The 13,442-nt window shown below is 45.7% G+C and overlaps 1 protein-coding gene across 1 annotated transcript; it reads left to right on the forward strand.

The window, feature by feature from the left end:
• Nucleotides 1–9,391: 9,391 nt before the first annotated feature.
• LOC139042321 (uncharacterized) lies at nt 9,392–12,093 on the forward strand. The gene is given in 10 exon segments (XM_070500200.1): nt 9,392–9,512; nt 10,538–10,603; nt 10,606–10,934; nt 10,936–11,017; nt 11,020–11,577; nt 11,580–11,618; nt 11,621–11,803; nt 11,806–11,847; nt 11,850–11,945; nt 11,948–12,093. Coding segments are annotated over 10 exon segments (1,662 nt in total).
• The last annotated feature ends 1,349 nt before the right edge of the window (nt 12,094–13,442 follow it).

Genomic DNA, 13,442 nt, shown 5'->3' on the forward strand with positions numbered 1-13,442 from the left:
ATAAGGGAGGCATGCTCTAGGAGTGTCTAAGATCTTAAAGTACACAGGGACAGAATTCCTTCCTCTGAAGACCTTACGACCTGTTAAGGAGATAAGATCAATATCATTAAGTTTGACAATGCCGTTTGCTTTTATAAAATGTTTATTAAATGTTTACCGATTACAAAGCACTTTTGTCTATATTCTTATGTTTGGCCTTATCTGTGCAGTGGATAGTATTACTGATCACTGTTGTTTACTGGGGCTCTGGAGAAAGGTAACACTGGGTCCAAAGCCTTAATTTGATAATTATTAACCAGGCATCAGTTAGGAGAGGTGAAGTTTTGCTGCAATAACAAAGAACTCCAACATCTCAATGATTTAACCCAACAAAAGTTTATTTCTCACCCATGCCTGTGTCCATTGAGGGGTGACTGGAGGCTCTACTTCTCATATACGTACTCCAGGACTCAGAAGGACAGAGCAGCTGCCTTCTCAAGTGGCGCTTTAACAGAGGGAAAGAGACATCTGGAGGGTCTCAAACCAGCAATTGTATGCTTCAGCTCATTGACCAGAACTAGGCTCATGTCCCCACCCAACTACTACTAGGTAGGCCACTTTCTGAAAGCAAGTCATAATTTTTACTCCTGAGTTTTTAGCAGTTAATGCCAAGAGGTTTATCTGCATGATGATATCTGTATGACTTTTGGTGTGTATGAGATTTAAAAGCAAAATCTCATTGCTCATGATAAGTACACCTACTCCTGGGGTTAAAGACCAAAGAAGATGCATTATTTTAATTTTTTTCTCATAAATAAGATGCCATGGGATGAAGTAAACAATACTTTCAGCAACATCCTTACGGCAAACACGTGGGCTGCATGAGGTTTCTTTTAATATCATCCTTGACCATTGGCTGGTGGTAAAACGCTATAATGTAGTTCAATGAGAGTGAATCTGCAGGGCTTCAGGACCCAGAGGTCCTCACACACAGTGCTGTGTGGGGCTGGCCTAATCAGGGGAGGGGTTTCAGAGCCCGCAATGGAGAAGTTGTGGAATGGCAGTTCTTCCACCAAAGCCAGCCTGCTGAAGTGTTTTCTTGGCCTCCATGTGTTTAAAACTTTTTTTAGTTAGTTGCCAATATTTTAGGTCAAGAGATGTCATATAAAAATCTAAATTTTAAACTTTTATGGAGAAAAAAAATAGAGTATCTGGCAAGCTTTGACCAGACCTGCCTTCTACAAATGAGTCATGAGCTGTCCTGATCACCACAGTCCCCTCTGGCCTACTTCCCTCCGGTCTGGTACCTGCCGTGTGTGTCCCTGGTGGTATTTGTGTCTGTAGCTTCTGGTTTGGAGGACTAGATACATTGTATTCTCTCTGTATAATGCTTCAAATACTTTTCTCAAGTAAGTTTTTAAGAAGCAGTAACTTGAAAGTATTTTGCAATCCAGAATTTCGTATTATTATCCCCATTTTACAGATGACAAAATTGGAACTCAAGTTAGTGACTTGCCTAAAGTCATACAATGAAATGATGTCACTTCCAAGGGGCAGAGCGGGGGCTTGGTATCTGAACATGCCTGATCCCAAGGCTCTGTTGGATGTAGCCCCTTCCTACTGCTCCATCTATCATCTTATACTGCTCTCCCTGCAACTTGCTCTCAAAGTTCCTGCCTTGTTGTCCTCCTTTCATTCCATCCTCTGAAAGTGTCCTGCTTCCCACCTCATGACCTCTCCACTTGCTCTTCCCTCCATCTGGAATTTCTTCCTTATTCTTTCTGTCTCCTACTCCTCCCATTTGCTTGACCCCAAAAGAGCTCATGTCAGCCGTCTTGACATGTGTTACCTAGTTCCAAAAGGTGAACTGGACCCTCCATTGGAAATTGGCACTGAGAAAATGGAGAAAGCAGCCAGTGAAATGTGTTGAACAGGACCTGAAAGTTAATGTCACATCAGGGTGAGCAGCCACGATGGGCAGACCTATGAGAACTCGTGCCCTGACTACAATAGCCACATGCTAGACTGTGCATAGGAATTCAGACATGAAAAAGAGAACCTTCATCTCTAAGAAGCTGACATACAAGTTCAGTGGCTCTAGAATTTTAATGTGCATCTAAAGCACTTGGGAAGCTTGTTAAAAATGCAGATTCCTGAGCCTTAACCCCAGAAAGTTTGATTAATGAGACTAGGGCATTCAGCACTGGATCAAGTGGAACATTCCAGAGCTGCTGAACTGATTGGCAAAATATTAAAATACTTCTTTTAAATACCAATTCCCCAATCTCCTTGGGAACTCTCCCTCCCCATTTTAACCCAGGACCCCTTGAATCTCCCCATAATCAGCAAACAAAAGAGGAATGCTTTGGGAGTTGGGCTCTCTGAGGTCCCTTGCCAGTGCTGCAGACAGCATTCTGTCTGATCGGTACCATTCCCTACCATTTATTAAATGTTTTATATTTGACTCCTGAGGAATGGGGCCTGGGAGCTTGCATTTATCAAGCACCCCAGAAACTTCTAATCAAAGAGACATACTAGCCATACCTTTAGAAACACTAATCTCGTGGACCGATGAACCGACAGGGATAATACCTACAAGATAAATGCCATGATGGAAGTACGCAAAGGATGGAGCAGGAACTTAGAAGAGGGAGCTAATCTGGCAGTGCAGTGTGGGGTTGTTTGGGAAGCATCCAAGAAGACATAAAATGAGCAACATCTTGACAGGCACCCAGGAGCTCTCTACGATGCAAAAGTATTAGAAGCCGCAGTTGCTGTCATGTAACACTCTCAACTTAGCAAGAGATGGGAAATGTCCACATATGCAAAGGCAGGGGGTTCTCAAGCAGCTGCATGGAGACTGAAAACAAAACGGCAACACCAGGGTGTAGAAAGGGACTTCCTCCCAGCTGGCTGAGGGACAAAAAAGGCCCATTTCGTCCTTTCTATGTTTATCCTACAAGGCATCACCTATGAGCATCTCAGAGATGCATGGAGAGGTACAGTAGGAATTGATGTAATCTGGAGTGTGTTGGTGGGTTAGACAATTTCTTTTCAGAAACAGTCACTCTCTCTCTTCTACACTTGCGTGAGAGGAGAACACCTCCCCACCCTTGACCTCTGACATGATCACCTGACTTGTTTTGGCCAATGAGCTTTGCTCATACAGGATGTGGCAGAGACTTGAAATGTTTTTATGTGGTTGAGTGCGTACTCTTGCATGTCCACCATCACTGTGAGAAAGTCATGTCAGACTAGCTCTCTGGTGCCAGGAGGAGGATGAGATCAGCCAACCCACAGACACGTGAGCTGAATAGGCACTTATTGCTCTATGCCACCGAGTTTTCGTGCTTGTGGGTTACAGAGCTACAGCTAGCTGAAGGGGCAGAGTGTGACAAAACTATGTCAAGGGCTGGAGAAGCCCACCCAAATCAGACCAAACTGTTTTTCCTATTTTGCTCCAAGGTAGCCAAGGGATTAACTATGGTTCCAGAATATTCTTGTAAGAATAGAAAAAGGCCAAGAAAATGAAAGTCAAGGGAATGAATATACTACTAACGAATGTAATCATAATGTTGTATTTTGACAATTTATTGAGCACTACTAAATGCCAGGCTCTGTGGCATGTGCTTTAGATGGATTATCTCATTGAATTGAAGTTCCTCTCTCAATCAGTCTCGTGTCCCTGTGCTCTTTTTGGAATAATTGTGAGGCCCAGAGGGGGACCAGTATGCAGACTGTGCATTTTTTGGTTCCTGTCTAGACCATTCAACTCCAAACTGAAATAGCTGACCTGAACGAGGAGCTGGGCTGTAGGGGGTTGAAGTTGGGGAGGCACAAGGCTGAGCAGGGGAAGGGGACAGAGGCTTAAAAATAGTGGGAAAAATATTGCATAAGGGCTTGGAGATAAACAATGCAATAGTTTCAGTGTCTCTTCCCATGACTCAAATCATGGGTCTTAGGAGTGTATGCTGGTTGTTTCTGAGTCAGGAAAAGGTGTTCACTTTCCAGCAAAAGCAAGGGTCCCACGCCAAACAGCTTCTGTCTGTCTTACTCTGAGGCCATGGTGGGGTCAGCATGGGACTCCGTTAGTTTCAGAAGAATAATGTAATGCTGGCTGACATGCGCTGAGCTTTAATGTTGTGCAAGTCAGGGGAATAAGTGCTTTGCATAAATCATCTCCTTTAACAAACCTCTGAGGCATGTGCTCCGGATATCCCCATTGCAGCCACAGGGAAACTGAGGATTGGGGAAGCTGAATCACTGTCCAAGGTCAAATGGCTTGCAGGGCTAGAGTTAGGGTTCAGGATTAGAAATCTGTGCTTCTCTACATTTGAAGCTATCATTAACAATTACCCATTGAGACATGGTGCTTTGGAGGCCTGAGAAATTCCATTTTGGTCGTGTCTCTAAGGAAGAAGGCAGGGAAAAGGGTAGCATCCAGGCAGAAAGTAAGGCTACTATTAGCCTTTCAGACTGCACGTAACTGCATTCCATCTCTTTTCATCTCGCATGGAAAGTCTCCAAGACATCGGTGCTGGGCAAAGTCTCATGTGAGCTGATTGTTTTAGGACGAGGCAAGACGTTGGAGGAGATTTTAGAAATCAGATGAGTTTCCCGGCTTCCACACACTCCTGAGCATCGGATCCAGGTGAGTTTGGGCAGAGCCCAGGGCTTTGAGGGGCTTCTGAGGCACAGACAGGTGAGAAGACCCAATCCCTTGCTGTAGTGGGGGAGAAGCTGACATCAGGGAGGGGATGCGATTTGTCCAAAGCTGCACAGTGAGGGGGTGGGGGCCCCACCCAGAGCCAGGGGGCCCCACACCCGGAGTCTGGCTCTTTCTGCTGTGTCATGCTGCACCCTCCTTTGTCGCTCCCAGGGTGTGACTCATGGTGGGAGCTAATCCTGGGACTCTGCCCTCCCAGGGGCTCACTCTGACAAACGTCATTTTCTGGTTTTGAGGAATGAAGGAAGAGTTCCAAGACATTAAATGTTTATAAACTAGAGCACGTCGTGTTTCTTAGCTTAACCCCGCTCCGATTCTTTGCTTTGTTTTGTTTGGTTTGGTTATGTTTTGGTTGGAGGAAGAAGCTCCCTCACCAACTCCATTTTACCGAATATCGGAGCTAGAGCTAACAGGGGCCTTTAAAGGTGTGTCCGTCAAAGGGAGAAAGAAAAAGCCCTTAGAGCCATGGTACTTTTGGCGGGGACAATTCTCAACATGTTCTTGCACATGTAAGTTTGCCCTATTGTGTCTTGGGGAGTGCACACGTGTGATGCTGCTGAGGTCCACCGTCCACATGTATTTGCTGAGTAGCTATAACGTCTCACGGGGATTAAGAGATAACGCCGACCTACCCAACACATTCATGTTGAAACTGGCTGCATCAACACTGTTTGCTCGCGAGGAATACAAATCTACCTAGACTAGCTCAAGCATAACAGACATATTATTGAAAAGATACAGGGGAATCTCCCAGAGTGAGAAACGGATAGGAATCTGGGCAAGTAAGGGACAGAAGTGCTTCCATCTTCTTCCAGGGTGCCGTGATGTCTCATTTTCATTTCTGTCTGTAACCTTTCTTTATTCTTTCCCTCTGTAGTTTCTATCAGTCAGTACTCTCAGTTGCAAATAAGAGACCTTCTAGCTGTGCCAGGAGGGCAGTATGGCCTTGCTATTTTTTCATGTGGTCCAGGCTGTGACTACATTGTGTCACCTGGCTGGGCAGCAGTGAATGGGGTCACCTGTAGCTTCTTCCTTGACATTTCACAGGGTTGCGTTCAGTTCTGCTTCCTACCAGCTCTTTCTGGATGCCCAGGCAAGCTGCCCTTGCTAAAGGAGGAAAACCTGGAACAATGTGTGAGTATGTTTCATTTCAGGAGAAAAGTTAATTTTATTATGAGCAGGTTATTTAGACAGTGACAGCTGTGCAGCTGAGGACTCTTTACTGCTTTCTGTGATCCTAATAGCTAATACCTTTAGATTTCTTATTACGTGCCAGGCATGGCTTTAAGCATTTCTGTGATGACTATTAGAGTGTGAACTACTTGCTGGGTTCTTTCTACATATTATCTCATTAAATCTGCACAAAGGCCATGACTAGTGGTCAGAACCATCCTGTGGAAGAGGAAACTGAGGCTCAGGGAGGAGAAATGGTTAGTGTCAAGTCGCAGAACTGGCAGTGACAGAATGGGCCTTGGGACTCAAGTCTAGCTGAACGCAGAGTCCGGGCTGTTAGCCACGGGGCTGCAGCTTCTAGCTTAACACGGAAATACGGAGAATATGCTCGGGTGTGTTGGACAATGAATAGTCAGAAAAGCAAAAAAAAAATTGTTTTGAGAGCTTCAAAAGAGCAAAGCAAAAATAATGTTTGAAGCAATTTTCTGCATGGAGAAGGAGGATTAAAAAAAAAACCCCAAACCTCAAACTCTGTTTTGACCTATCTGAAACGGATGCATCGGAGGGAGACAATCTGGTGGATATTGAGCACATTACAAGTTCCCAACAGCTGAAAAGAGTTCAGCTTCAAACCGATCATTGTCAGAAAAGCAAATACAAATTTGCCCCGGAGCCAAATAACTTTCAGAAAATCAGGAAGAGGCTAGATGGACAGTAAGTTATGAACATAAAACTCTTTGTACCCGACCCAATTAACCCTAACCCAAGGCAGCCCTGTGCCTCTAAGCTATTCATTTAAGGGTTTTACGATTTATAGGCAGCCTTTCTCAGGGGAGGTCCCGCCTGGCTCTGATTTCAGGTTTCACAGCAGCACATGTGTAATCCCGCTGCGTCACAGCTACACGATTAAGCCGAGACCAGAAAATGCACGTTTCACAGGATGGAAAGAGACCCAGGAGCCCACAGTGAGCTCTGCTTCCCTCCCAGCGCCTGGGGATGGTGCTGTGGAAGAGCACACCCGGAGGCCCGCCTGGTTCCACTCCCGTGAGGCAGCGGGGGGCTGAGGCCATGCCACCTTCTGCTCTCAAAATTTAGCCTTCATATTTGGCAGGTGGTATCTTGCAAGCGCCAGGCACACAGATGAAGTAAACCCAAAGTCAGGGCGCTACCTTTGAGGAGTAGGGGAGACAATACAGGAGCCCCCAAGACTGTTCGGTAGACACAAATCGAGGCCAGAAGAGGGAGGCATTAACATCTCCTGTTAGTTCTTCAGGCAAAATGTCCCTGTGGATGAAGAGGATTTGGCTAGGTGGAGGAGGGGAGGGCAAGGATTCCTAAAAGGGTGGAAAGCGAAGGGCTGGAAGTGAGGCTGAGCCCCGGAGGGGAGCAGCCGGAGGAGCTCAGGCTACAGCAGACCCCATGTGTCTTGTCCTGGAGGAGGATCATGCTGAAAGGGCAGGTGGTAGCCAGAACACAGACAACTTTGGGGTTCAGCCATCATGGGCTAGGCAAGAGGGAGCCATGGCAGGCTCTTGCAAAGGAAAGGAAGGCTATCAAAATTGAAGACAGTGTGTGCAGCTCCGATTGGAGGAGTGAGGAGCAGAGGGTGGGCATGAGGGTAGGGTGCTGGTAAGAAGGGTGCTGGCTGTATAAGCTGTTCCTGTAATCGAGACAGGAAGGACCGAAGACTTCAGGCAGGGAGAAAGGGGTTTAAAAGGAAAAATGCCAGGCCAGGGAGGGCAGAGTATGCAGGAGGAGTCAAAGACCAGGTCTAGTTTTCTGGTTTGAGATTTGGGGAAATCCGACCCTCAGGTTTTCGTCTTCTGGAGTTTTGCCTGAATGAATCAAGTAGTCAAAATGGAAAAGAGACAAAGAGGAAGGGAGGCAGGAGAGAGTAGAGATGAAGAGAAAGGCAAGGGAGAGGCGAGTGAAAGTGGAGGAGGAGGGAGAGGAGACTCGGAGGCTGGCGGGGAGGAGAGAGACATGACACCTGCACACATCCCCCGGGGAATTAACCAGCTGTGCAGAAGGCCAGCCACACAGGGAGGTGTGCCGAGGAAGATGGTGGGAAAGAGAGACTCCTCCATCCCTTGTTACCCCCAGATCATCACCCAAGCCCCTATGCTTTGACAGGGAAAGTGTATCCTAACGACTAAAGGGGAGAAAAGAAACCAGCCTGTGTATCTGAGTCAAGAGCTTTCAATTTCCATTTTACTCCAAATATTGGGCTTTATAGTCTTCTGTCTTATTTTTGACAACTGTATGACCTCTGATATCTTGGGCCAAAGCCTTGACCTCATCTTCACATCTTCTCTGTCCTATTGATCTTTGGCCTTTCCCATGCCTGGCTCTTACAAAAATGGGAGAATTTGAGTATAATGGTTAATTTTATTTATCAGCTTGACGGGGCCACAGAGTGCCTAGACATTTGGACAAACATTACTCTGGGTGTATCTGTGAGTGTGTTTCTGAGTAGGATCAACATTTGAATCAGATGACCGAGTAAAGCAGATTGCCCTTCCTAATATGGGTGGGCCTCATCCAATCAGTTGAAGGCTTGACTAGAATAAAAAGGCTGAGTAAGAGGGAACTTCTCCTGCCTGACTGCTGAGCTAGGACATTGGCCTTTTCTGGTCTTTGGACTTGAGCTGAAACATCAGCTCTTCTTGCATCTTGAGCCCTCTGGCTTTTGGACGAGAACTGCACATCGGCTCTCTTGGGTCTCCAGGTTGACAACTGCAGATCTTGGGACTTCTCAGCCTCCATAACTGTGTGAGGCAATTCTTTACCATACATATATGTATATACACAAATCCTATTGGCTCCATTTCTCTGGAGTACCTTGACTAATTCAGATTTTAGTACTGAGAGTGGTTCTAGCAGAATAGAATTTTAAGGATGAGTTAAAATTGAGTTTCTGAATTGGTTCTGGGGTTTCTGTAATCGGCTCTCTAATCTGATTAGATATAGTAACTTTGATGACTCTGTCTCTAGTAGTACAGAGACCACCGATAGTCCCTGCTATGATCTGGCAGTAGAGATACACAAAATATTGCCATTGGGTACTCCTAATCAACCACTTCTAAGAAGCAAGTTGCTGGGTATCTATGTGTGTGATACTTATGAGTATTTTTGGCAAACTGATGAATACTAGTCGCTCCTATTGTCACTGGACAAAGTGGAGAAATTAAAGAATGAGCTCAGAGATTCTAATTCCCAACCTAAGTGCCACATAAATGACCTGGAAGCTTCTATGTGTGCCCTGAAGGGAACCTTTGGTGGGCTGAATTACAAATCAAGTTGAATTCACAGCCTTGCAGGGTATCTATTATTAAAGTGAGGGCATTGATTGGAAAGGATTAGAATCCTGAAAGTTGGCATGGGGACGCGTGGGAAGACCCTGAAGAAGTCGGGGATATTAAGCCTTTAAAATCTGATGTCTTCTTTGGAGTGGAAGTGGCTTCTCCACCCTCATCTGAGGGGCTTAACACTGCATTGCGGGAGGAAGCTGTAATGGCCTCCCCTGAGGCAACTATTATTCAAGACACTGCTGAGTCTACTCAGGACCCAGCCCTACCACCTCTCTTTGCTTCTAGACCTGTAACTAGGCTCAAGTCCCAGCAGGCCCCTAAAGGTAAGGTATAAAGTGTGACCCATGAGGAGGTATACTGAACTCCAAAAGAACTACTCAAGTTTTCTAATTTATATAGACAGAAATCTGGGGAACACGTGTGGGAACGGATATTAAGGAAGTGGGATAATGGTGGAAGGAACATAAAGTTGGATCAGGATGAATTTGTTGATAAGGGCTCACTAAGCAGAGATTCTGCATTTAATGTTGCAACTCAGGGAGTTAGAAAGGGCTCTAACAATTTGTTTCGTTGGCTGAAACATGGACCAAAAGGTGGCTCATAGCGAGTGAGCTGGAAACGCCAGACCTCCCTTGGTTTAATGCAGAGGAAGTGATTCAAAGGCTTAGGAAGATTGAAATGTTGGAGAAGATTTGTCATTTAAGACCTGCTCACCCACACTGGGAGGGTTCAGAAGACATACCTTTCACCATGACTGTGAGAAATAACTTTGTGTGGAGAGCCCCAGAATCCTTGAAGAGCTCTGTGGTCGCTCTTCCCTGTACAGTGGGAACTTACAATGGGAACTGCGGTCACTGAGTTGGGAAACCTAAATGCAATGAGACTAATTGGATCCCAGGAGGCAGAGGTAAAGTGATGGCTCTCAGCAGCCACCGGTGAGATGGGTGTGGCTACCTTAACAGACAGCACAGTCAATCAGAATAGTCATGACTCACGCAGACCCAGGGTGTGGACTAGTTGACTGTGACATTCCTAGAAGTGAAATAAGAAGCCTACCAAATTCTTGCTTGATCTGTGTAAGCAGAAAGGTTCTAGGTGAACTTTGCTAGTGAACAAAAGTCTAACCTGAATCATAAAACTAGAGTCATGGCCCCTCAATCAGTCCCCAGACGTGAGCCACTTTACAGGCCCAGATCCCCTTGAAGGGAGAGGAGGCTGGGTCCCCCTGTGGAAGGATCCTGGTACACTGCCAAAAATGTATACTGTTAATCTTTCTCCCAGCCTTTCCCAAAGGGACCTATGGCCTTTCACCAGACGAACTGTGCATTGGGGAAAAGGAAATAATTAGACCTTTCAGGGACTCCTGACACTTGCTCTGAACTGACACTAATTCCAGGAAACCTAAAACTTCACTGTGGCCACCAGTAAGAGTAAGGGCTTGTAGAGGTCAGGTGAGCAATGGAATTTTAGCTCAGGTCCATCTCACAGTGGGCCCAATGAGTCCCTGAACCCATCCTGTGGTTATTTCCTCAGGATCCATGATTGGAATAGATGTACTTAGCAGCTGGCAGAATCCCCACGTTGGTTCCCTGACCTATGGAATGAGGTCTATTATGGTGTAAAAGGCCAAGTGGAAGGAGCTGGAAGTGCTTCCACCTAGGAAAATAGTAAACAAAAAGCCATATCGCATTCTCGCAGGGATTGCCAAGATTGGTGCCATCATCAAAGACTTGAAAGATGGTGGTGGCAGTGGTGGTGATTTCCACCACATCCGCGTTCACCTTGTCTCCTTGGCCAGTCCAGAAGACAGAGGGATCTTGGAGAATGACGTTGATTATTGTAAGCTTAACCAGGTGGTGACTTCAATTGCAGCTGCTCTGCCAGATGTGGTTTAATTGCTTGAGCAAATTAACACATAACCTGGTGCCTTATATGCAGCTATTGATCTGGCAAGTGCTTTTCTCTCCATCTCTGTCTGTAAGACCCACCAGAAGCATTTTGCTTTCACATGGCAAGGCCAGAAATACACCGTCACTGTCCTATCTCAAGGGTACATCAGCTCTCCAGCCCTATGGCATGATTTGGTCCACAGAGATCTTGGTTGCCTTTCCCTTTCACAAGATATCACACTGGTCCATTACATTGATGACATTATGCTCATTGGAATTAGTGAGCTGGAAGCGGCAACTACTCAAAGCTTATTAGTCAGACATTTGCGAGCTGGAGGATGGGAAATAAATCTGACTAAGATTCAGCTGCCTTCCACCTTAGTGAAATTAGTGAAATTTCTAGGGGTCCAGTGGCATGAAGCACATTGAGATAACCCTTCTAAGGTGAAGACCTAGCTGCTGCCTCTGGCTCTTCCTACAACCAAGAAAGAGGCGCAGCGCCAGTCGGCCTCTTTGGGTTTTGGAGGCAATGTATTCCTCATTAGGTGTGTTGTTCCGGCCCATTTATCAAGTGATCTGGAAAGCTGCTAGTTTTGAGTGGGGCTGAGAACTAGAGTAAGCTCTGCACCAGGTCCAGGCTGCTGTGCAAGCTGCTCTGACACTTGGGCCACATGACCCAGCAGATCCAATGGTGTTTAAAGTAGCAGCAGCAGATAGAGATGCTGTGGGAGCCTTTGGAAGGCACGTGTCGGTGAATGGCGGTGCAGGCCCTAGGCTTTTGTAGTAAAGCCCTGCCGTTCTCTGTGGATGACTATTCTTCTTTTAGGAAACAGCTCTTGGCCTATTACTGGGTCTAAGTAGAGACTGAAACTTAACCGTGGGCCCCCAAGCTACCACACGACCTGAGCTTCCCATCATGACTTGAGCGTTATCTGACCCACTGAGCCACAAGAGGATGGATTTCAGGGTGCATTACAAGTCAGATCTGGAGGACTCAGGGGAGGCTTGGATATAGGTAGAAGGAGGAGGATGAGCCCAAGAGAATTATCAGATATGTTACTTCCCCTGATCGCCTCTTCTGAAACCCTGCTCCTTCCAACCCTCCACGCTAAACTGATATCCCGAGGACACTCTCCGTCACAGGCAGTATTCTTGATCTTGTTCTCTGCTCAAAGTGCTAGAGTCAGTGTCTGGGCTGTGTGCAGTTACTTGAGATCTAGGCTATTTGGTCCTAATGTAGGGATGGCCAGAGGAACCCGGGTCTCTGCTGTGGAGTTTCTGTGAGCTGGCAGTCAGGGCCTCTTGGAAGCTCTCAGAAGGAGAAAGAAGGGCAGGGCTGCCTCAGCTGTTGCACCAGGCCTGCTGCTCTTGCTGCTGCTGCTGAGACAGCCAGCAAATTATTTCCCACAATCACTCTTGAGAACTACAATAAAAACCACTTCAACATTTTTTGGATTCAATCATTTAATAGTTTAAATACAAAACATAAAACTATACAATTTCCAGAAGACAACGTAAGAGAAACTTGTGTAATCTAGGGTTAGAAAAAGAGTTTTTAAGATATGACATTGAATATATGATGCAAAAGAGAAACAACCCAGAGTGTTTCAATTAGCGAATGGATAAACAAATGTGATTAATTCATTCAATGGAATATTACTCAACAGTAAAAGGAACAGACTCTGGATTAACACGGAATCGTAGATGTGTCTTAAATGCATTTTGCTAAGAGAAAGAAGCTAGACCCCAAAGGCTACATACTGTATGATTCCATTTAATGACACTGTGGAAAAAGCAAAACTATAGAAACTGCAAACAGATCAGTGATTGCCGCTGGGGAGTGGGGCGATGGGTTGAATACAAAGGCACAGTGTGAAGGAATCTTGAGGGGGATGGAATTGCTCTGTAAGTGGCGGATGCACAATACCATGTGTTTGTCAAAACCCGTAAAACTCTATACCACTAAGAGTGAACACTACTTGATATAAATTTAAGAAAAAACTCAGCCAGGCTATGGGGAAGACACAAGATGGAATTTGGTCTACCACAAATGGATCAAACTTTGTTGCAAATGAATGATCACCACACTGAAGGGGGTAGCGAAGAAAGGCGCTCAGCTGAGTCACGTCGGAGACCAGTGTTCTGACCCGATACCATAAGGCTAAAGGCAAAAAGAATGGTTTGCAAACGCTGTACTCTAGCTGGTAAATGAGTTTTTCAAGGGGGAAGGGTTAGCAAATATGAAACTACTTTATAAGTATACCAGGGTTTACAAATAAGTAAATATATTGTAGATAATGGGAAACAGGCTTCTCATTGTCAGAGGAGGAAGTTACAAATGAGGAAGTGAAGAAAGTTGAATAA

This window comes from Equus asinus, chromosome 28 (assembly GCF_041296235.1).
Source record: "Equus asinus isolate D_3611 breed Donkey chromosome 28, EquAss-T2T_v2, whole genome shotgun sequence".
Classification (NCBI taxonomy): Eukaryota; Metazoa; Chordata; class Mammalia; order Perissodactyla; family Equidae; genus Equus; species Equus asinus.